General features: G+C 37.9%; 1 protein-coding gene across 1 annotated transcript in view; it reads left to right on the top strand.

The window, feature by feature from the left end:
* Nucleotides 1-21,413, top strand: part of TMEM182 (transmembrane protein 182) — a gene marked incomplete at both ends in the record, with an annotated part of 37,332 nt that extends 15,919 nt beyond the window's left edge. The window contains 2 exons of the mRNA XM_084235866.1: nucleotides 5,584-5,721; nucleotides 21,193-21,413. Coding sequence (XP_084091992.1) covers nucleotides 5,584-5,721; nucleotides 21,193-21,413 — 359 coding nt within the window. The remainder of the gene's footprint in view (nucleotides 1-5,583; nucleotides 5,722-21,192) is intronic.
* Between the last annotated feature and the right edge of the window lie 1,840 nt (nucleotides 21,414-23,253).

Raw genomic sequence — 23,253 nt, 5'->3', positions numbered from 1 at the left:
CAGTCCTGACAGTGCTCGATGTACAATAGTCCAGTCGCCTCCTTGATAATTCTGTGCATATCTCCCTTGGGGCTCTCATATGGTATTCCCTTGGTCAGACTAAATTAGTGAGGACATAGGTTATGTCTTAGTCTGGTTTTTGGTGCCTGACACATGGAGAGCCGTTGAAATATGTTTGCTGAATTAAGTGGCTTTTGGTTGTCAGCCCGGCACCCATTTACAAAGCAAGCCTGCCGGGGTCCCTTTTAGCGGTCTCTTGTGAGACACCAGTGTGAGTTATTGGATGAATGTGAATGGCTTGGAATGGAACTTATTCTAAAATAAGCCACAGTCAAAACTTCAGACGGCTTTTGCTTGTTGTCTAAATTAATGAGGTCTTACTGCAATTTTACTACATTCTTATTGCAAAAACAAATCCAGCAGCGTTTTATTTTTTTAACCCTTTATATGGTATTCAGAATAGATGCCAATTCTGCCATTCACTTCTGGTCTGTGGTAATCTGCACACAAGAACAAATATGCATGCGCACATATATACATACAAATACATATATATTAACGGGTATAATTAATAGATTTATTTATTGATGTATACAAGAACTGGGACACAGGCTAGAGGTGTGGGGGGTGAGAGAATTCACCAGAGACAGAGTGGGAAACAGAAAAGGCAGATCTACTAAAACACACTGCTGAGAGGAGCAGTGGCCGAGACAGGAGAGGTCTGATGCTCCATGTGGGCAGCTGCCTGGTGGCTGGTGGATTGAACTTGTGCTTCAGAGGTTGCAGATCACTTCATAATGCTGTGCTTAACCCCTTGCACCACCAGGGAGGTCCTAGCTCATTATTTTTAATGATCTTTTCTGTCCTGTAATTTTGGGTGATTTTTATATTCCCCCCTAAAAGATTCTTTATAGATGACTCTGTACACTTTCTAAGTATGCTACTTAGGGATTTGACTTTTGAGGCATACTCTAGATATGAACTGCTTTGATATATGTTGAATTCTGAAATTTAAATATGAAATGCCATTAATACTTTTTTGTGATGTACTTTTTGTGACTAAAACTGAGATATATGAACATAGATTTGAATATCTGATATACATTTAGTTAACAAAGTAGACAATTACTAATGACTTGGTGTCTCTTTTCTCTATTGAAAAATAATGGGGTTATCTTCAAATGAAAACTAGAAAGTGCTGTATGTATGTGAGAATATTGTAAAAGATATAAAATGATATACCTGCATGAAGTACACTGAGATAATAATTCAGTATACTCAGGGCTGCTGATTTTCAATCAAGATCTACTGGAACAAAGTTATTAAATAAACTGGTAGTGGTAATATGCAAGGGAACAAGTTTTATCTCTTTAGGAAAATAAAGTGAGTACTCTAGGAGAACCATTTCTGTAGTTAGACTAATTACTAATCATCTTCCATGTAACACCTCCTGACCAAAGAGCACTTGGTAGGTTAAATCAGCAATTTATTGAGAATCAACGGAACTTCATTTCTTTGAAAATCGCCATTAATTCTTGCATTTCACAGATGAAATGAAGCTTTCCTTTAATTAATCCAAGTTGTGGTGATATAGATTACATGTAACTACATGTCGTTAATAGACATTCAATATTGGTTAAGCATTAGGTTATATTTAATGGTACCATTGGAGTTTTGAGATGTTTTCATTTGGCATGCTTCAAAGACAGAACTCTGTAGTTTTTAAGGGCTCATAGAAAGAACAAGGAAGCAAACTAAGTTTTTTTGAGAAATATTCAAAATCTAGAAATTTTAAACACTGTAAACCACTAATCGAACAAAAATGTCTTCCCCACCAAAATTTCCAAGTTAGTTATATATTGAAACTGAAAGCTTGTCCCCATCCTAAATCCATGAGATTAATCATAGCTTTTAAGGGTCAACTGCATTGTTGACAAGAACATTTTTTGACAAAGTGTATACTACTACTACTACTGCTACTAAATATACCTGAATGATCATGTGTTTATTGTTTTCATATATTTTCTCAATCCAATATTATAAACTTATAGGAAGAATTTTTTTTTTCATATTAGAAAATTGAGGTCTGTCAGTCACACGGTTAGTAAGCAGAGGGCTCCTGCTATCATGTGGGATTCTTTTTTTTTTCCTTTATACATTTTTTACATCATTTTTCATTTTTGCACAATGTATGCATTTTCATCGTGGTTATAGTCCCCATACAATTCCCACCCCCCTTGTTTTGATCCTATTCCTCCCCCACTTCCCTGTAGTGTGTCTCTGGTTTATAGTTGCTTGTTGACTTTGCTTTTTACTTTATTATAATTAGGTTTTTTCCTGATCCCTTACTTAAAACATGCTCACTTTTCACTTTATTCTAATTGCCTTAGTTTTACTTCATAGTGGAAGTACTCTACCCACTTCCATAAGATGGTTCTTCATGACAACTGAACATTTTAAATTTGGAATCAAAATGTGTTGCATATGTAAACTAGGTAATATAATTAGCTAACAAACTGGAAGTTCCAAGAAATTTTGAAATAAGCTTGAAGTTATGCACTTTGGAATGTTGAACACAGGCAGAAAAATAAAGCACGTGGTGACGGCAGTACGGAATCTCGCTTCTTGCTATTTCTATATGGTCAAAACTCTCTAGGCAGCCAGGTTCCTCTTCCCTTTAGTACAAATCTGTTATTCCCGCATTTCACATGGGTCCCAGAATCAAAGCCAAGCTGCTTTGCTGGAGCCAATGGAAGGACAGTAACTAGCAGTTGTCAGGAACAACAGCAGCTCTTCGGATCTTTTATTGCCCATTTCTGTCTGACTCTTTTTCTCTCTTCCCCTCACCAGGCATTTCTTCTCTTTCCTATAGTACCTCTGCTTCTCTCTGTAGGAGAACCAACCTGCTTTTCTTCCTTCTCTATGGCCTGATTTATCCTTTTTGCCCTCTTGCTTACACGTGACCTGGGAATACCATAACCTTGGAATACCATGACCTTGGAATACAATGCCCCTTCTGCACCCAACTTCAAATGCTTCCCTGAGTTTCAGTTCTACTAATCTCCTCACTTTTCCACTTCTCAAAGATTAGTCCAACACATCTTTTCAAAATGTAGATTATAAGGCATGGCCTAGATGGAGATCACTGTGTTTTGGCTCTCTTTGTGCCAAGTGCCTGACCTCATTGTCAATATTTTGGGTATTTTTGGTAGAGACACCTGGTGTAAAACATGGCCAGTGCCTTATCAGTGGTTTGTACATAGGAAACTTCCCATAGAAGATAATATGAAAACTTTGTAAAACTTTCTATATCGGCAGTCTTCTTTCCCAAATACAACATCTGTACTGCTCTCGAAGCTATAATCTAAAGGATTTCCAAATATTAGTGGTACATAAAAAACAGTGTGCAAGGCTCTCTGAGGGAAGTAATTCACTTTCCTATTATGGAACACAATGCCACCTGCTGTGTACTGTTAATGCAATTTAAGAATAACAGCAATAAATGCAACCACAAAATAAATGTCATTCTTTGTTCATGCTACACACTTCACATACATTATTAATTATTCTTCTTATAGCTATAAAGAATATATAAAAATGTTTCTCTTTTTTCAGAAAAGTTATAGAGGTTCAGGAAACTTTAACTAGTATAAGATTACATAGCAAGTGATAAATACTCAGCTCACTTTAATTCCAAACTAACAAATTTTTTACTCAATTATGTGAGCATTTTTTTACTTTAATAATAGTCAAAGATATTTTTAAGAAAGTAAGATGAGAAAAGGAGTCTACTATATTTGCATAGATATTTGCCATTTCTGCTTTATTCCCCTGCATTCCTAAAGTTTGATGTCGTTTTTTCTATAACCTAAAGAAATTCCAGTTTCTCTGGCTAGAAAGTTAGTGTTCTTTCAGAGTTTCAACACAGTTCCAGGCGATTGTGCCGCAGTGCAAAGTTGCCAGAGAAAAGAGAAAAAAAAGGAACAGATTCCCCTATTCACTGAGTAATGGGAGCCCTTTATTCTAATCTTCAAGCCAAAGGGTTGGCTCATATTTTGGAATCTTAAATGCCCATGTCTACCCTGGGAGAAGTGCAGAGACTGAAGTTGGCCTTGAGACAGGACTGGGAGAATAAAAAGAAAGAAATAAATCAGGGGATTTCCCCCATACTCTGGCCTGCAGGGGTCCCTTCTGCTTCTCTAACCAGAAGGATGGCTTTGTTCTGTTTTGTTTTGTTTCGTTTTGCTGTTTGCACCTTTTATAGTGTTTCCATTAGGCTTGCCACGAAACCTGCTGTGGGTTAATAACATAAAGAGAAGGAATATGTAAAGTGTAAGAATATCAATATCTAGTAAGCTCTGGTAGGGCAGGATGGCAAATATTTGGTACACAGTCTGCACTCTGATTTGTCACACACAAAAGGATCAGCGCTTCTTTCCTGCTCTGCTCCCACTACCACAGACTACTTTCCTAATACCTGGAAGCTCCTGCCAAATGAACAGCATTGACATGTGTAGAAAAAGAACTACCTTTAATTCCTTGCTTCAAGGTTTAGAAATTTCATTGTTCCTGTCCCATCTACAATGATTTCTTAACTCAATTTTCTATCTTCCCATCCACTTTTTCTCTCTTTAAGATTCTAGTTGATTGACATAGATTTTATTTAACAGGTAGGTTTGTTGAGGAAAAAAATAATCATTCTTTACTTTCAAATTGTAGTTTGGCTAATATGTTTTACTGATTTTTCCTTTATTTCTACCAATAGAAATTTATTTTAGTGGTTTAGCCTTTAGGAAATGATGAATTTGTTTAATACATTGGCAATTATCCTGCTCAAAAATGGTCATTTATTAAAATCCTTTATTTGATTACTGTAACTCATCAAATCTACTATCCATTTATCAACAACTTATCCATGAAATCAGACTTTCCGGTCCTTGATCAAAAGACTGATATAACTTCTTATTTTGAATCATTGTAGTGCTAAATATTAATAGGAAGCTGTACGCCTTAACTCTATCTGATTTAAAATCTGTTTGTACATTTTTTTTGTTTTAGTCATTGTTTTTATTACCTTATGACTACTTTCCAAAAGAGTCACATCTACATTGAATTATATAATTTGCTAAATGTTTGCCATTGTTATAATCAACACTTAAGAATCACTGTGGTATAGGCATTACCTTAGCTGTAAGTAAGAGGCAGTAAGTAGCTTTTCATACTTCTGTACATTGGTATGAAAAATCTAAAAGTAACCCAAGTGGGCATTTACTCAAAAAGGTTATTTCTAGAACTCTAGGTGTTCCCTTTTCTAAGGTGGAAAATATGGTGAGAAAAATGAGTTCCAGAGTATATTAAGCATTCGTGTGCTACTAATACCAAACACCTGTTGATTGAAGGCCAACATCATTGATTCCAAAGTCACCTGGTGAGGTCTCCTTTTAGAGATAATTCAGGGCCTGAGGCTGGAATCTTGGCTAGAGGTGCTATGGTTGAAATGTTAAAAAAGAAGAGGAAAGAAACTCACTGTGTGACTGTCTGCCCTGCTCACAGTCTCTTCTCTTTTTCTCCTGGGGTCTCCAGTATACCATGGTTTCTGGGCAGTGCTAATGCTTCTGGGAGTAGTAGCTGTGGTGACCGCAAGTTTTTTGATCATCTGTGCCGCCCCCTTTGCCAGCCATCTTCTCTATAAAGTTGGAGGAGGCTCCTTTATTGCTGCAGGTATGTATAGTATAATGGGTGTGTTTTTCAGCCATGGTGTTTCTCCATATTTGCATATTTTTCACTTTCAGTTTCAGGTGAAGGATTCTAGTAGGAGTAATGAAATAATATACATAGCTAACATTTCTGGAGTGCTAACTAGATATTAGACACTTTCCCAGGGATGTTTCCATTTTCCAGGTGCAAATACTTAATTAGCATGTCAGTCTTTGCTCTTTGTATCCACATTAAATGGATGAGGACACTAGGTGGGAAATCTGGGCTACAAGAGCTTTTCATTTATTTATTTATTTTAAAGATTTATTGGGCCTCCCCGGTGGCACAGCGGTTGAGTGCTGGGTTGCAAAGCTGCCCACAACCTCTGCAGTGCCGGTTCGATCCCTAGCTGCTCCCCGGCCACCGGAGGACGGTCCCACATGGCGCGCAGACCTCCTGCCGCCCACTGCTCCCCTCAGCAGTGTACTTTGTCAGTCTGCCTGCTCTACTCTCCGCTCTGACCCTTGTGAATTCTCTCACCCTCCTGCACTTCTGACTGTACCCAATGCTTTTATAAAATAAAAATAAATAAATCTTTAAAAAAATAAAGATTTATTTATTTATGCATACAAGAACTGAGGTGCTGGCCAGAGGTGCGGGGGGTGAGAGGATTCACCAGCATGGAGAGCAGAACAGTCAGATCCAATGAAACACACTGCTGAGGGGAGCAGCAGGCCAGCCAGGAGAGGTCTGCTGTGCCATGTGGGTTAGCTCCCTGGCTGGCCGGGGATCGAGCTCATGCTGCAGAGGCTGGTGATAGCTTCATAATGCTGAGACTTAACCCCTTGCGCCACCAGGGAGGGCTATGTTTAGTGCATTATGTACTATAACTAGGATATGGTCACAACCTAAGAGCCAGTGATAGAGAATTGGATCAAGAAGATGTGGTAAATTTATACAATGGAATAGTATTCCGCCATAAGGGAAGATGAAATGTTGCCTTTTATGGCAAAAAGGAAGGAGTTAGAGGGAATCATGTGTAGTAAAGCAAGTCAGAATGATAAAAACAAACGTTGGACATTTCCATAGCAGACGATTTGACAAAGTAAGACGCATGCAATAACTAGTGGACACTAATAAACAAAATGAGGCTTCTGACTTAAGAGTAAAAGGACAAAGGGCCAAAGAAGCATGAGGGGTGGCAAATAACTAAGGATGGGAAATAACTAAGAAATGAAATAGAATAAGATACAGTAGGGCCTCCCCTGGTGGCGCAGCGGTTGAGCGCTGGGTTGTGAAGCTGCCCGCAGCCTCTGCAGCGCCGGTTCAATCCCCGGCTGCCGGGCGAGGGTCCCACATGGCGGGACAGACCTCTCCTGCCGCCCGCTGCTCCCCTCAGCAGTGTACTTCGTCAGTCTGCCTGTTCTGTTCTCCTACTCTGGCTCTGGTGAATTCTCTCACCCTCCCTCGCTTCTGACTGTACCCAGTGCTTGTATAAATAAATAAATCTTTTTTAAAAAATAAGATACAGTAGCACCTACAAAAAAGGTCAGACTCAAAATGATTAAGTTCTATTGTAACATCAGTTAAGAAGGACAAAGTGTTGCCATATGAGACAGGGATAGTAAAGGGAAAGAGCAGATGGATGGTTTTCAGTTGTCTCTATAATCATTGCAGGGACAGCTCATGATACTATCCACCTCACTTCTTCACTAGCCAATTGTGGAATGTTCCTTTAAGCACTCTTTTTGTATAGTATTGTACCTAATTTTTCAGAAGGAATAAAAAAAAATCAGATATGATTCGATTTCTTTGTTCAAACAGCAAAAAACAACCTCTTCAAGAAGAGAGCTATTTATTGTCTTTTTTTCCAACTCTTTTTTTTCTTCACTGTCCACAGTGTTTTTCAAGGACCTGCATTTAGCCATTTGACCTCATAATTTTAAAATAATTTTAAGAAATTGAGATATAATTCACATAACACAAAATTTACACCTTTTAAGTGTATAATGTGGTGTACTTTTACAGGTTGTACACCCCACAGAAAACCTCATGCTCCGCTCTCCACTTTCATCCCTGTCCTTAGTTAATTATAAAGTATTTACCATCTTTATGGATACTAAATATAAACGTAATAACTCACTGTGTAGCCTTTTGTATTCTGCCTCTCACATCTCATAATTTATTATCTCTCATCTTTAATTCTTGATTCCATAAAACCAAACCCCCTATATGACTTACAACTGAATATCTTCTTTACCCAATATATTTTCTCCTCCAAACTGCATTTACCCTTGTTTCATTCAAAGCTCTAGTTAAGGTGAATATATTTCCATAGTCTTCCTAGAAATAGCAGCTCTTAATGAAATGTGTTAATATTTATTTCTTTTCATTTCTTGTTTTTTTTTTCTAACCTATAAAATCTTGGTCAATAAGAGCAACAGTTTATTGCTAATACAATATGGGCAGCTCAAACTTTATAATGCAAGAATGCTCTCATCCTGGGTTTGGTTTTATCAAAGGGGTGTGTGTGTGTGTGGTGTTGTATGTTTAGTGCTTTAAAAAAAAAACTTGGTAATTTTTTCCATTTATAATATACTTTGTGTGAGAAAGAAGTATATCCAAAGAGTTATACTTGGTTGATAATTCTATAGGAAGAAACAGCATTTGATATGCATTCATGTACTATGAATGCCTATGACTACTGAGCCTTATTTTTCAGTAAAATTTTTGTTGCATGTGGGTTGGAGGCTGAAGTCCACTTTTCCTAGGTCTTCATGCAAAAGTCCCCTGGGAGTTTAGAAGTGTTCCAGTGGTGTTCTTTGAGTCAATTCTGAAAGACACTAAAGTAGACAATTATGATGATACTTCCTTTTAAATTTGACTTTTAATTTCCTTCATGGCACCATGCTTTATTGTTTATGTATGATTGTTTCCCCAGGACACAGAGAGACTCATTTAGACGAGATAAAATATTGCTAGTCATTTTATCAATATATCAGTGCAGGATAAGTAATGTTCTCAATAATAGCTAAGGTTTACAGTCTAGTAGCCAAAATGTTATAGTGCAGATTATAGGACCAATAAATCACCCTTAAAGTGGAATACTTACTGACACGAGAATTTCTTAAATCTTGCAGTTATCCATTATTAACATTACCAGATAATGTTCTTAGGCAACTTATCCTTTCAAAGTTGAAGATAGAAACTTATATGCTATGCTACGCAAAGATGAGGAAAAATGGAGTAAACGCTAGTTTTGTCAGCCAGCCAAATTTTTTCTGTGCCACATTTATTATAGAATCATGCATTAAATTGAATTGAATTTATAATGCTTTCTTTGGTTAGATTTTTTATTTTCAAAATGCAGTGTTCTCATGCCACACACTTTAGTTTTCCAAAGTCTCTTCCAGGCTTGCCTCATCATTCCCCTCCTGAGTCTTCTGCGCTGCCTTTTACCACACTGTGCTATGCCCAGCAGTGAGCGACAGGTGTGGCTTGGGACCCCAGTTACTGTGGCTGCTTTATCAATGCCACAAACAAGGTTGAACACTCTCTTTTTATTTGGACAGATGCCTCAGGACAGGGAAGATCCAAATCCCAAATGGTATTTTTGGGTGTGTGCACTTAGAATGTCTATGCCATCAACAAGAGGACTGTTCTGGGGCATTCCATGCATGGACGAGGCGTGCTGGAGTCACAGCTGTTCCCTTGAGTCAGGACTGGACCATGGTATCCCTCGGCCTCTGTCAACTGGCTTAGAGCAAGGTTTGGAGGGCCACTCCCTGCTCTCCCTACCTCAGCAGGCAGCCCAGGCCATGTGTTTCCTGAGGAAGTTCAGTTCAGGACCAAGGATATGATCATTGTCAGGACATTATGAAACCGAGCCTTGCTTCAGTGAGTTGCATCACACAACTCCAGCACACCTAAACAATTGCTGAAAATTGTTTACTGTGGACTGCTGGAGACCTCTTAGATGCAAAGGAGCTGACACTTGTCTTTCCCTAACCCTGTGATACTACAGGTGACAAAAAAGATGCAGGAAGAGTTAGAATGGGTAGGCATGGCATCAAGAACATCTCAGTAATATGGAGACAGTTATTGTTCAGCTGAATATCTCCAATGTCTGGGCAAAGCAACATACAGATAGGAATAGCTATGCATGAGTAAGACTTCTGAGTGTGCGGGAAAGAATTGTGATGTGATGTGGGTGTTTTGGCAGTAAGTGAGAAGCCACAAAGCTAGAAATTGGTATTTTATCAGTATATCAGGATAGGAAGATTTTTCTTCCATAATTGAAATGAACTTCTCCTGGATGACAAACTGGTGTTACTTTTTTCCACTAAATGTTAAGCTAGATAGAGTCTCACCATGGTGGAGTGCCTAAAAAACCTGAATCTTGGCTAGGCACCTTGTTAGATCCTCAGGTTGGTAAGATTGCATAGACATTTTTAATCCAGAAGAATATAGGGGCCCTTATTCTCACCCCAGGTTTGACAGTAGAGGAAAAGATACCTTTGCATTATAATTAGTCTTTTGGAACATGATGAAGGCCAAATGGTGTTGTGACTCCTGCCACCTGTGGCCTCTGGTTGTGCTCCTTCTCCAGAAGAAGAAGGCTTTTTCACAGGCTATTATGGGTCACTAGGAGCATGAGTGGAGTGAGTTGGGGTGAATTGTGTAAATCTTCCACCATGTGGGATGCATATCCCAGCACATATCCTTCTCTGGTTCACCCTGCTCCTTTCTGTTCTGGAGGATGGTGCTTTCCAGAAGCATAATGGTGCAAAGCCTCTGAAAAGTAAGATGTGAAGGGAACATACAATTATCATATCTATCAGGTAAAACTGACTCAAAGTAAATAAGATTTGTGGTTGTTTTCCTCTTGCCTTCCTTCAGAAGATCAATGGAATTTAAATAGCTCACCTATAAGCCACATTTATCTTGACATGAGATAGGAGATATATTTGTATATATATATAGAAAGAGAGATATAGATGTACACATGTGTATCTCTGTATATAAAATGGATGCATAATATTAGAGATACTGGGGGCCTTAATCATAGAAAAAAATAACTCACAGAAGCCAAGAGGCACATTTCAAACACTTATTTTCCTTCAGCCAGGGATGACCACAGGACTCACAGGCAGCATTTGGTGTCATGCCTTTTCTGTACTCCCTCCTCCAGATAAAGCAGAACACAGAGCAGGCAGAACAGAAGAGTATGTGGAAGAAACAGAAGACCAAGAGCAGGAAGGGATTAGGAAAGAATTGCTGACAGCATGGAGGCAGTCGTTCTAAACTTACAGGCACGGCATCTCCCTGCTCACACCTGCTGTCTCCTCGTCTATATAGTGAAAGATCTGAGCTATAAACAGCCGCTTACCCCATCAAGGAAAGATCCTCTGTGTGGTTACAGACCTGGACAGTCAGCCTGATTTTCTTAGGTTCTGTGTTTTTCTTACTGTGCAAGAAATAGACTTTCAGGAGAAAATCAAAATCATCACTTTGTAATAGGGGTCAGAATATTTCACCAGGTTCCAGGACTAAACATTTTTTCAGAGTTTCTTGAGGCAGGAAGTGAAAAGAAAAAAGGTGATTACTAAAAACAATGTGTTACTGATATTTTCACAAGATGTACTTCTTGTGGAGTCCCTGTTTCCGATTTTCTATGAAACAGAACTGGCAGATGGATTTCTCTTTTGTTCAAACAAAAGACTTAGGTACACTAGGTAAACAGAACCAGCAGATGGATTTTCCTTTTGTTCAAACAAAAGACGTAGGTACACTAGATCTGCTTTTCAAGGAGCAGTTGCCCTCAGGTTGCTGCTTTGCTTCATGTCTTTAGTTGTCATATTTGGGATTCTGTCTAGAAAAAAATACTGTTTTTGATACTGACACTATTGTAATGTAAGAAGACCTTCCTTCACATATTGATGTGGGATTTTAATTTCCTCCATCTGACATTTCCTATAAATGTCAAGCGCTAGAATAAGTGAACTTTGGTTAATATTATATGTGAAGGAGCTATGAAGAACTTTTGTTTACTAAAATATTTTAAAGCCATAGTACTTTTCTTTCTCAGATACTTCTTTGAAAGTTTATTTCCCCCCCATATTGCTTTTTAGCTAAAATAAGTAAAGCGGGCTGTCCGAGTCTGGTCTTTTCTTGATTTTGATGGGGCACCAACATAGTAGATATATGACACTGAGGTGAGGAAATAAGTTCCAGAGGAAGGTTTCAAAAGGACATGTAAGACCAAGTTCTGTGAGTCTCTTTGGAAGGAGAGAGGAGAAATAGCTGTTTCTCTGGAAAGAGCTGTGTGGGCTGGGCTGTGTATGTCCTTGTGGAGAGACTCTGGGTTATGATCTAACCCCTGCCCAGAGAAATCTAAGGAGTGCACGGTCAGCTCAGTAATACCTTCACTGGAACTTTTCTGGAAAATCTTGAACTTCAACCTTGAATCAGTGTTCCCCACCCTCTTGAAAATATATGTATTTGTACTGCTCTTCTGAGAACGAGGATGACAGGCCTGGCAAGTGAATGCTTTTATGCACATGACATATTATTACAGGGTATGATTAATCTCCACCCTGAAAGGGAGTTTTCAGATGTGTAAGGTACCAAGATTCTTTCTGGCCTATAAATAGGCTCTCTGGTTTGGGATTAGGTTTGTCATGGTGGGAAGGCAGAATGTGTTTCCATCTGCTTCATTCTCCTTTTCCAAAGTATGGGTATAATTAACATCTACTATTTACTCTGTACTGTAAGGGATTTAATTTCTTTGCAAAGGTTCTCTTTCATTCCACACCCTTTCCCCAAATAGTCACTTGTTCAGAAATAACTAGTAGTGAGCGGATAAGGCATAACTGATTTCTTTACTGTATTTTGTTATGCATTTTCTGAGACTTTTAAAATGATTTATACTTTCTTATGTAGAAAGAAAAGTCATTAAATATAAATTCACCTGCATGACCCATCAGCACATACTGACTATCCTAGAAGGAATTTTTACTTCCTATAACAGAAGGACTCTTGGAGGGGGCAGGAGGTTTGTGTGATTGAACACTTTAAGCTGAAAGTGTCCTTAATATGAAGGAGTACAAGTCTGGATTCTCCTGATCTTTTCTCCAAAATGTTAAGTAATGGGACTGTGAGGTGACTGGTGCCACCTGGTGGAAAATTCCAGTAGGACATTGCAGACATTGGCAGCAATCTTTCCCTTATTTCTCTGAGGAAATCTTAGAACAGGAAAGCACTGTGGTGGGCTTATTCTCTTACTTCTTGGATAGTCATGAAAAAGTCCAGCCATATGAAAAAAATCTTTAAAATAATTTAGAGACTAATACTTGTTAGTCATTAGCAGAAGCACATGCCAAAGCTTAATAATAATAATAACAAAACTTTCAGTGTTTGTTATGTGCTGGCCATGTTCCAGGCACCAAGATATGTGCTTTGCCTCCATTAACGAACACTTTGTGAGTTGGGCACTTGCATTATGTCTGTTTTACCAATGAAGACTAGAGAAGTAAAAACTTGCTCAAAGTTACTCAGCTACTCAAGTGTCAAGATTGTCAGCCAGTAAACCTTTGGGATGGGATTTGACCCAGGACAGTCAGAAGCCAGGCATGTGCTCTTCAACCACTTCTTACTTCCTCAAAGTTAGTTATTGTGAGGATACACTTCCTCGGCATAAATAAAACTGTGCTACTCAGATTAAATCCCTAAGTATTGTAGAGATGATTTCACCCCCATAATAATTCTCTACCAATAATTGATTCTCAAGATATTGTAGAGTACTGAATATACAGCATGTTTACCTAAAATTATTATGCCAGTCTAAGAAAGTAATAAATGTTTGAGAAATATAATAGATATTACATAGGTTTGGCTAAGTAAATAAAAACATGAGGCCAGAAAATGAAAGGGGAGAGGCAATTAGTTTATTAGGAAAGTGGTAAGATGAAGTCTGGGCAGCAATGAATATTTAGAAATTAGATCAATGTATTAAGGTTTCAGAATATCTTAGGGGCCTCCCTGGTGGTGCAGCGGTTGAGCGCTAGGTTGCGAAGCTGCCCGCAGCCTCTGCAGCGCCGGTTCAATCCCCGGCTGCTCCCCGGCCACCGGAGGAGGGTCCCACATGGCGCGCAGACCTCTCCTGCCGCCCGCTGCTCCCCTCAGCAGTGTACTTCAGTCCTTCTGCCTGCTCTGCTCCCTGCTCTGGCTCTGGTGAATTCTCTCACCCTCCCGCGCTTCTGACTGTACCCAGTGCTTGTATAAATAAATAAATAAATCTTTAAAAAAAAATCTTAGAAAATTGGAGAAAAAGCAATAGAAAATGAATTTGAGAAATGAAGAACAGAGATAAGGCTGTTTATGGTAGACCATTATGTATTAGTAGTTTTATAATTTCTGAAACATGTAAAAATAACATAATTTAATTATAAGAGAAAACAGTAATATATCAGTATAAAGAAAATCATTAAAAATGTCATTTAAATTATATTTAAAATCTTCCAGCTTACTTTCCCAGAAAAATTAATTTTATAATGAATGAAATAATAGATACAAGGCAATGTTGAAAATACATTACAAAGTAATGGTAATTTATTACTCTTTAGAAAATGTTAGAATTACAAATTTTCTTTTTCCCATCATATACTTTTAGAAAAATAAGTATATATTTTAGTCACTGCAATGGACCTTTGACAATAGAATTTGATAAATGCCTCAACACTGCAGTTGTAAAGATTTCTAGTAGAATAAAAGTTAATAAATATTAATACTGGTTTGCAAATACTGTGGCATTTTTAAATGTTTATATTCAACATATTAGTGCTCTGTGCCTTTAAAATATGTACATAAATGTAATGACCCTGTATATAACTTACTTTGTGAATTTTATCCAGTCTTATGTGAATGTGGGGCACAAATGAAATAATGGGCCTGTGTCATCCCTAACATGAGAGAGCACTGGGATTATCATTCCATTAATGCTACTATCCTCGCCCACACTCTCCCACACTCTAGTTTTTTTTCTTCTATACTTAGCATGACGAGTCCTCTACCTTCCAGACAGCTCCATCTGGACAAGCAACCTAGTCTTCTACCATCAACTTGGAATATTTTCCTTATTGCAGAATGTTTTAAAATGTCTTCAGCCTAATGTGTTAGACCCTCAAGTTTTCAGTTTGAGTTATGCCCTGAGCTAAACTTGTAACCTTATACAACCACTGCAGACCTCATTCTCATCCTTTTGAAACGAGACACAATGCATGAGCTGATGCTTTTATTCTAAGTAACTTACTTTCTAGTTCTTCATAGATGCCCCTGCTGAATATTGTCCTGTCTCCAGCGTGTGTGAATTCTCCACTGAGATGTATTTTTCTCATTCTAGTTTAGTTTTCACCTTAACTTCCTTCATAATGCATTTTTTTTCCCTTTGGCAATGGCCTTTCTAATGCCCACTGAAATAAGTTGCCACATCACTAAGAGAGACCAAGGAATCACCTTGAATTTATGACTCTTCCCCAATAACTGCTCATGATTCAAATTGTTAAAGTCCATCTCAAAGTTAGTTCAGTTACATATAATGGGCCTCCCCGGTGGCGCAGTGGTTGAGCGCTGGGTTGCGAAGCTGCTGGCAGCCTCTGTAGCGCTGGTTCGATCCCCGGCCGCTGGGCGAGGGTCCCACATGGCGTGCAGACCTCTCCTGCTGCCCGCTGCTCCCCTCAGCAGTGTATTCCGTCTGTCTGCCTGTTCTGTTCCCCGCTCTGGCTCTGGTGAATTCTCTCACCCTCCCACGCTTCTGACTGTACCCAGTGCTTGTATAAATAAATAAATCTTTAAAAAAAAATAAAATCAAAAGTCAAAGGTCGAGTTTATTGCTTTCAGTGACTACAAAAGACTTATAATAATAGGTAGATGTACTTTTAGGCAAAAATATAGGGGTTTGACCTATGTTTTTGAAAAAGAAAATTTTCATTTCTGTGGCTAGCTTTTCTCAATAACATTTTTTTTTAATATTTTAAAAATTTTTTATTTAAAGCGGGAGAAACTACCTTTTTTTTTTTTTTAAAGATTTATTTATTTATTTATACAAGCACTGGGTACAGTCAGAAGCGCGGGAGGGTGAGAGAATTCACCAGAGCCAGAGCAGGGAGCAGAGCAGGCAGAAGGACCGAAGTACACTGCTGAGGGGAGCAGCGGGCGGCAGGAGAGGTCTGCGCGCCATGTGGGACCCTCCTCCGGTGGCCGGGGAGCAGCCGGGGATTGAACCGGCGCTGCAGAGGCTGCGGGCAGCTTCGCAACCCAGCGCTCAACCGCTGCACCACCGGGGAGGCCCCCAGTAACATATTTTTAAATCTGGTTTTTATAATACAGTCTGAAAGGTCTGTACAGTCTGCCTCCTTTTCCCACTCAGTTTCTGTGGAATGTTGAGGACATGCAGTTTTATTTCATAACCTGTAACTAGGGATTGGGGAAATTCTTTTTTGTTTACAAAATATGATTGCTTATATATTGTTTTTCATTAGCAACTGTGCTCCTAATGAACATTTGTGACTGCATTTGATGGGGCCTTGTTTCAGAAAAAATGCTTACCAAGCTGAATTCATGAAATTTAGAGGGACAAATTTTCACCTTTATAAGAGAATTCAGGGCCTCCCTTGGTGACGCAGGTGGTTGAGCACGGTGCTGTGAAGCTGTCTGCAGCCTCTGCAGCATGGGTTTGATCCAAGCCGGCAGGTAAGGTACCCACATGGCGCAGCAGACCCCTCCTGTCTCACCTGCTGCTCCCCTCAGCAGTGTATATCAGTCAGTCTGCCTGTTCTGTTCCCCACTCTGTCTCTGATGAATCCTCTCACCCTCCCGCACATCTGGCCTGTATCCTGGTTCTTATATGCATAAATAAATACATCTTTAAAAAAATAAGAGAATTCATACAAAATCATAAGCTTCAATAACTTCCTCCAGCCAGTAAGTAGAGATCTAATAAGTTCTTGGTATAACTCAATTATTTGACCATATTTTATTACAATCACAACTCTTCATGGGCTTTGGGACCATATTTTAATTATGACTCCATTGAGCTATTTTATGACTTTTTGTTAGACTTCAAAAATGGGTATTACAAAATTTAACTGAAAGTAAATTATGATTTCAAATGAATGACTAAATTTAACTTCATTTAAACAAATTATTACCTAAATATTAGCAATATTGAAAATTAAAACCTAAAATCACAGTGGCAACTGTTCAAATGTAACTCATTTATTACTCATGACAGTTATTGCTTATGCTTGTGTGAATAAAGGTCTTAAGATATCAAGGGATAATGATTAAGTTTTTTCTATAATATTAATATTGTCCCACAGAAGAGAGATCATTTGGTAGATGGACAAAATAAATATTACTTTTATATCCCACCAGAAGAAGATGTGTCTTTCTAACAAATGTACTTTGTATCATTTCTAACAAATGTACTATCCCAACATACTTTTTTTTTTAGTCATTCATTTTTTGTTTTTGTTTTGAAATATTTTCAGATTTATGTAAAGGGTACAAGTCCATTTACTCTAAGACTCCAAGTCTTGCTAACTTTTCCAATAATGTGTTTTATAACAAAAGAATCGAGTCCTGGATTGTGCTTTGCATTTAGTTGTTGTGTCATTTCAGTCTTCACACCAGGACAAATTCTTTTTTGACCTTTGTGATCTTGGCTCTTTTGAAGCATCCAGGCCTGTGATTTTCTAGAATGTCCCTTAATTGGTTTGTCTGATGTTTCCTCATGATTGAATTTGGGCTCTGTGGTTTTGGCTGCAGTATCATGGCAGTGATGCTATATTCTTCTCATTATGTTTCATGAGTGGTGAGTGACATCAGTTTGTCTAGTCACTGGTGATATGAACTGATCACTTGAGTAAGGTGGTATTTGCTGGATTTCTTTAGTATAAAGTTATTGTTTTTGCCTTTACAATTAATAAGTTTCGTGGAAGAGATTTTGAGCCTATGTAAATATCAATTTTTATTTTATCTACTAGTTTTAGCATCTATTTTTGATTCCTGCCTGAATTATTATTTAAGTGATTGACAAATAGTGATTTCTAATTCATCTATTTCTTCTACATTTATTACTTGAATATCTTCTCTTTTCCTCACTTATTCATTAACTCCTTTATATCACTATGGGTTCATGGATTTTTATTTTATTCAATGAGATATAATTTGCCACTGTCATTATTTGATGATCAGATTGTCTCAGAACTGACTAGGGAAGCCCATCAATCTGGTTTCTGAAACACCCCATTTTTCTCTGAGTGTACCTTTACTTTCTGTTGTAACAAGATGTTCCAGACTCTCCTTAAGCTTTTTGTCCTAGCCTAGATTTCACTATTTCTTTGATAAACCCTCTTCTTAGTTTTTAGAAACCATGATCTATCTAGACACTTGGCATGTTCATTACAACTGGACATTTTCAGGGAACAGTTAGGAAATATATCTAGGTATATACACATAGGTATATTCTAAAATCTGGGCCTCCCTGGTGGTGCAAGGGGTTAAGCACAGCACTGCGGAGCAGCCCACAGCCTCTGCAGCACAGTTCGATCCCTGGCCGGTCAGGGAGCTACCCACATGGCTCAGCAGACCTCTCCTATCTTGCCTGTTGCTCCCCTCAGCAGTGTAGTTAAGTCAGTCTGCCTGTTCTGCTTCCCACTCTGTCTCTGATGAATCCTCTCACCCCCACACCTCTGGTCTGTACCCCAGTTCTTGTATGCATAAATAAATAAATCTTAAAAATTAAAATAAAATCTATCTAATCTATCAATCATCTATCATCTGTCCTCATCTAAAACCATAAATTCATACTGATACACAGCTGCAAACAAACACCATAGAGCTTATTCTAGCTTTATCCCTTCTCAGTTGGGAACAGTGAAAAACCTGACTCGAATTTGCCTCTATATGTTAGCTATTTGAGCAATCTGCCTGTGTGTAGCAGCCTCCTAAATCCTCTGTTGCAGGTCCCCATCACCAATTCTTACTGTAACGTCAGCTAATTCATTGCCCCTCAGTATACTTTCCCCATGTTTGTTAGCTATTTTCTTTTCTCTGTCTGCCTCTCTGTGTGCATCTGTGTGTGCATGTGCATGCACACACACACACAGCACTGACAATTTAATGGATAGGGAAATTCTGTTTTACTCTATGGATAAGATATAATCACAGACTGATCTGATATGAGTTAAATGGACTCTGTCTTCAATTAGTGAGCAAGTTAAAGATTGTAGTGATTGAAATGCCTATTATTCATTACTTTCAGGATATAATTACTCTCCATTTAACAGCAATATTTAAATATAGGTTAATTCTCCCTTATTAAGAATCATCTACATGATTACCTGCAATATATATATTTTTTCAATATTAAATTCAGTAATGGGTCTTGCGAATTTTGAAAAACTATGTGTAAGGCTACTGGTTTTTCACAAGGGCAACTTTTATTTTTTTAATAAAGATAACAGAAAAAAGGAGATATTCCTATGACGCAAAGAAGATAAAAGCCGTATCAACAAATAATAACAAAGGTTTGCAAAAGACAAATGACAGTATGCAAATAACAAAGTCAAATCTTCACACTAACAGAGAGTACTGTCTCTATATTTGCTGAAAAAATGTTTTTAAATGCAGAGTTGCTAGACAACACATGGCATTGCCATATTGTTGTCAAAATCTGCTCTGTAAGGAGTTTTCTTGCTGGCTATGACTTAACTATTTCTCTCTGATGGAGCTATTGTTCAGCGGTTAAATTGCTCCATTCTATGCTCCAGTATTTGCATTTACATTACAGACCCTGGTGTGGAGGATGTTTCTTATTAGTGAAGCATCTTTGTTGATTGTTCATTGCTCTGAAGCTTGTATGATGATTATAAGAAAGTTTAAGCTCTGATACTAATACACCTTGACATGTTTATGCATCCTTATCCTTTGTTTTTACCTCTCAAGAGTCCTTAAAAATTAATGGCCCCAGAGAGAGAGGGCATCCTAAATATCATAGGAGCACAATTAACTCAAGAAAGGAGACTCATGTCTGGGTTCTTAAAACCTATTTCCTGCCAAGATGCCTAAGTCCCTGCTCGTAGGCATGGGGTTATGTTCACTTTCAGACAGACCAACAGCTAAGTTATGGAGATTTTATACCTGGCCTGACTGTTCATTTCATTAATTCACAGTGCATAATAGATCCTTGACATGTTTGGATTGAACTTTGGGGCAGATAGAGAATAATGTCAAGTATACTGTGCTTCAAGACAAATTTAATCTCTCAGGCTATGTGGTTTGTATGTGAGACCTATCACTCACTCACAATCAGCTTAGGAGACTCTCCTGTGTTTGCAGCTCAGTACAGGAGCATCACTCCCTGCTGTTTGTTACAGTAACCATAACATGGAAAAGTATTAGTGACAGTCTCAAGTTTTAGCATTTATGAGCTCCTCTGTCATACTGCCTCTTCAGGTCAAGGGTCCAGCCCTATAATACTTTCTCTAATTTTTTTCTCTATAATTCCAGTAGTATTTTTGAATGATGAATTCAGTAAGCAGTGACGTGATCAATTGGGATGTTGCCTTATGGTTAGTGGTTAGGCCCATCTTTCTCTCCCTTCCTTCCTTCCTTCTTTCCTTCCTTCCTTCCTTCCTTCCTTCCTTCCTTCCTTCCTTCCTTCCTTCCTTCCTTCCTTCCTTCCTTCCTTCCTTCCTTCCTTCCTTCCTTCCTTCCTTCCTCTTTTTGTTCAATAAACTCTTGATCTCAAACCTGTAGTTTTGTATTCAATAGAATATTTTATTATCAGTTCCTCAAAGCAATAGTTCTACTTGTTGAAATCAACCTTTGGCATATATATTGCATTTTCAATCTCACATATACTCATTTATATTTGTTCAGTGTTTTCATCTTTCTTCTTGTCTGGTACTTACCTTGGCTTCCATTTTCATTGCCATATTTAGTTGCAGCACTAGTTAGCTGGGTTTTAATAGTGTAACAATAGTTAGAAAGGCCTCAGCTAGGAATCAGCTCAGAAAACCATGAGCTCTGTCTGCACATACTTAAAACTGGGGTTTAATAGTACACATTTTATCAGTTTATTGTACCTATTGAAGAAATAATGTATCATAGTGCTCATCACTAATCAAGATCATAGTAAATATTGATAAATATTGAAATATAAATTCCTCTTACATTCAAAGCATCTAATACAGTGCCTGACACACAGTAAGTACTCACAAATACTTGTCAGCTGTTGTCATTGTCCTTATCCTGCTCTAGCCCTCAGCTCAATGTGGATATTCAGCACATAATAAGGGATATGACTAAGTAGGTGACTTAGCTAAAATTGTATTTTAGGAACATATTGTCAGGAAAATAAGTAGTCTAATATTGTCTTCTTGGGAAAACATCTTCAGAAAGGCTAAAGGTCTTTTGTTTTGTCTCTCCCAGGCCTCCTGTTTTCCCTGGTGGTGATGTTGTATGTCATCTGGGTCCAGGCAGTGGTTGACCTGGAAAGCTACAGAAACATGAAAATGAAAGACTGCTTGGACTTCACCCCTTCTGTTCTGTATGGCTGGTCATTTTTTCTGGCCCCAGCAGGGATATTTTTTTCTTTGTTAGCTGGGTTACTATTTATAGTCGTTGGACGGCATATTCAGCTACATCACTAATGAAACTGTTGTCTCCAGTGTTTTCTTGAGAGATTGTAAACAGCACATTTATTTTTCATTTTGTTTCAGTGATCCCAGCATAGACTTAACTGATTTAATTCTTTTGCTTGTGATTTCCTCTAACAAGAAGTCCTAGAATTGATCTACACACAGACACATTTCTATGTTATCTAAGTGCTATCAAGAACCTACTTTTTTAGGGAGCATGCACCCCCCTTTCATTGAACTTGTTAGAGCTCATGCAGGTGGCAGAGGCCTAATAATAGCATAATACCACCACCTGGGCCAAATCAAGTGTTGATTTAAAGCTTCCTTGACATTCACTTCTGCTGCTATTTAAAAAAAAAATCTTTGGAGAACAATTAAGAATGGAAAACAAATGCTGTGGTATAAATTACTCCATTTCTTCACACACGTATATAGCCACACACACATTTACAGTGAATGTGTGAGCAAATTATTATTCATTATTTAAAAACAGATAGCAGTTGTTATTGTAGCAGGAGTCATACAAACTGATCAGTTACAATGGGTCCCAATAAAACTGAGAACATGTACTTATTCTGCTTTCTTAACAACAGCAGTTTGGTTACTTAATTTTATTTATTTAATTGTGCATGCTTACATAAACCTTACACAATATTTAAAAGTAGCAAACCTGTGCACCAAATTATATGTAATGCAGATTGGATTTTTATGAACTTAAAATGGTTAATTATATCTATGTAATGTGGTTGAAAATATGTAAAAAAAATAGCACCTTAGCTTACTACATAGTCCTACTTAATATTTTAAAATTCTCATTTAAAAATTGTATTTCTACTATGTTCAGCATTTGAAGATTTATTAATGAAAGGTGCTTTTAATAGGCACTAACTGTAAATTTTCAAAATACTTCATATGAGGATGATAGTCTTGCCTTATTAAAGACTTGACATATTAACTTTTCACAGTATTTTATGGGTTGTAGTTCTTCTGATCATTTGATTCCCTTAATCATTGCCCTTCAACTTTTTTATCCTTACAACAGATGTACTCACATTTACAGGTCTGCTATTTCTTTTAATCTCTCCAAAGAAAACTTTTTGCTGGGACAAGGGGGAGAGTTCTTTATTATTTACTAGCCCAGACATTCTGCACGTCAAAGATGTTTCTTTGGCACTAATTTTGATTGAAATCAAATCTGTCTGAGAAACCTTGGTTGTTTTGCATTTGGAAGCCTTCCCTGCTGAGGAAGTTGGTGTTAATGAAGAAACAGAAATGACATAGTATGCTAACTTTGTTCCGGAGCAGCTTTTTGCTCCACAGCTGTCATGAATACCGAAGGCACGACTCAGACGCAAATTAACAGTGACCATCTAGAAGATGTGTGGATAGAGGGACGTCTTCCCATCCATCTGTTCCCATGGTGGAGAGATTGCCAGAGTCTTCTCGTACATCTTGTACTTTCCATTAAACCTTGTATCAATGGGAGGGAGCTCTGGAGGATTAGCAAAGATCTGAGGTATCTGCAGAATCATGAAGGCATTTTAGTAATTAGTGACAGACCTTGCCTGTAATAAAATAACACTTTAGGGATTTAACTAGTTTCTTAAACTATTTGGATGATTTGTGATATTTTGTCTTTTTCTGTTTCATTTTTATATTGATTCATTGATTGCTTTCAGCTTGATTATTAGAAAACATAATTCTGGGTTCCTTTATTCATATTGACTGTGATATTAAGTTGTGGCATGCCATTAAGTTTTCCAGATGATACTAGATGTATTTGATTAGTTCATGACATCTGTAAATACAATTCCTTTTTTTGTAGAACTTTGAATGGAGCCTTTTTCTGGTG

This window comes from Talpa europaea (assembly GCF_964194135.1).
Source record: "Talpa europaea genome assembly, chromosome: 6".
In the NCBI taxonomy this organism is placed as follows: domain Eukaryota; kingdom Metazoa; phylum Chordata; class Mammalia; order Eulipotyphla; family Talpidae; genus Talpa; species Talpa europaea.
The sequence above is the reverse complement of the archived record's forward strand: the minus strand, read 5'-3'. Positions and strand labels throughout refer to the sequence as shown.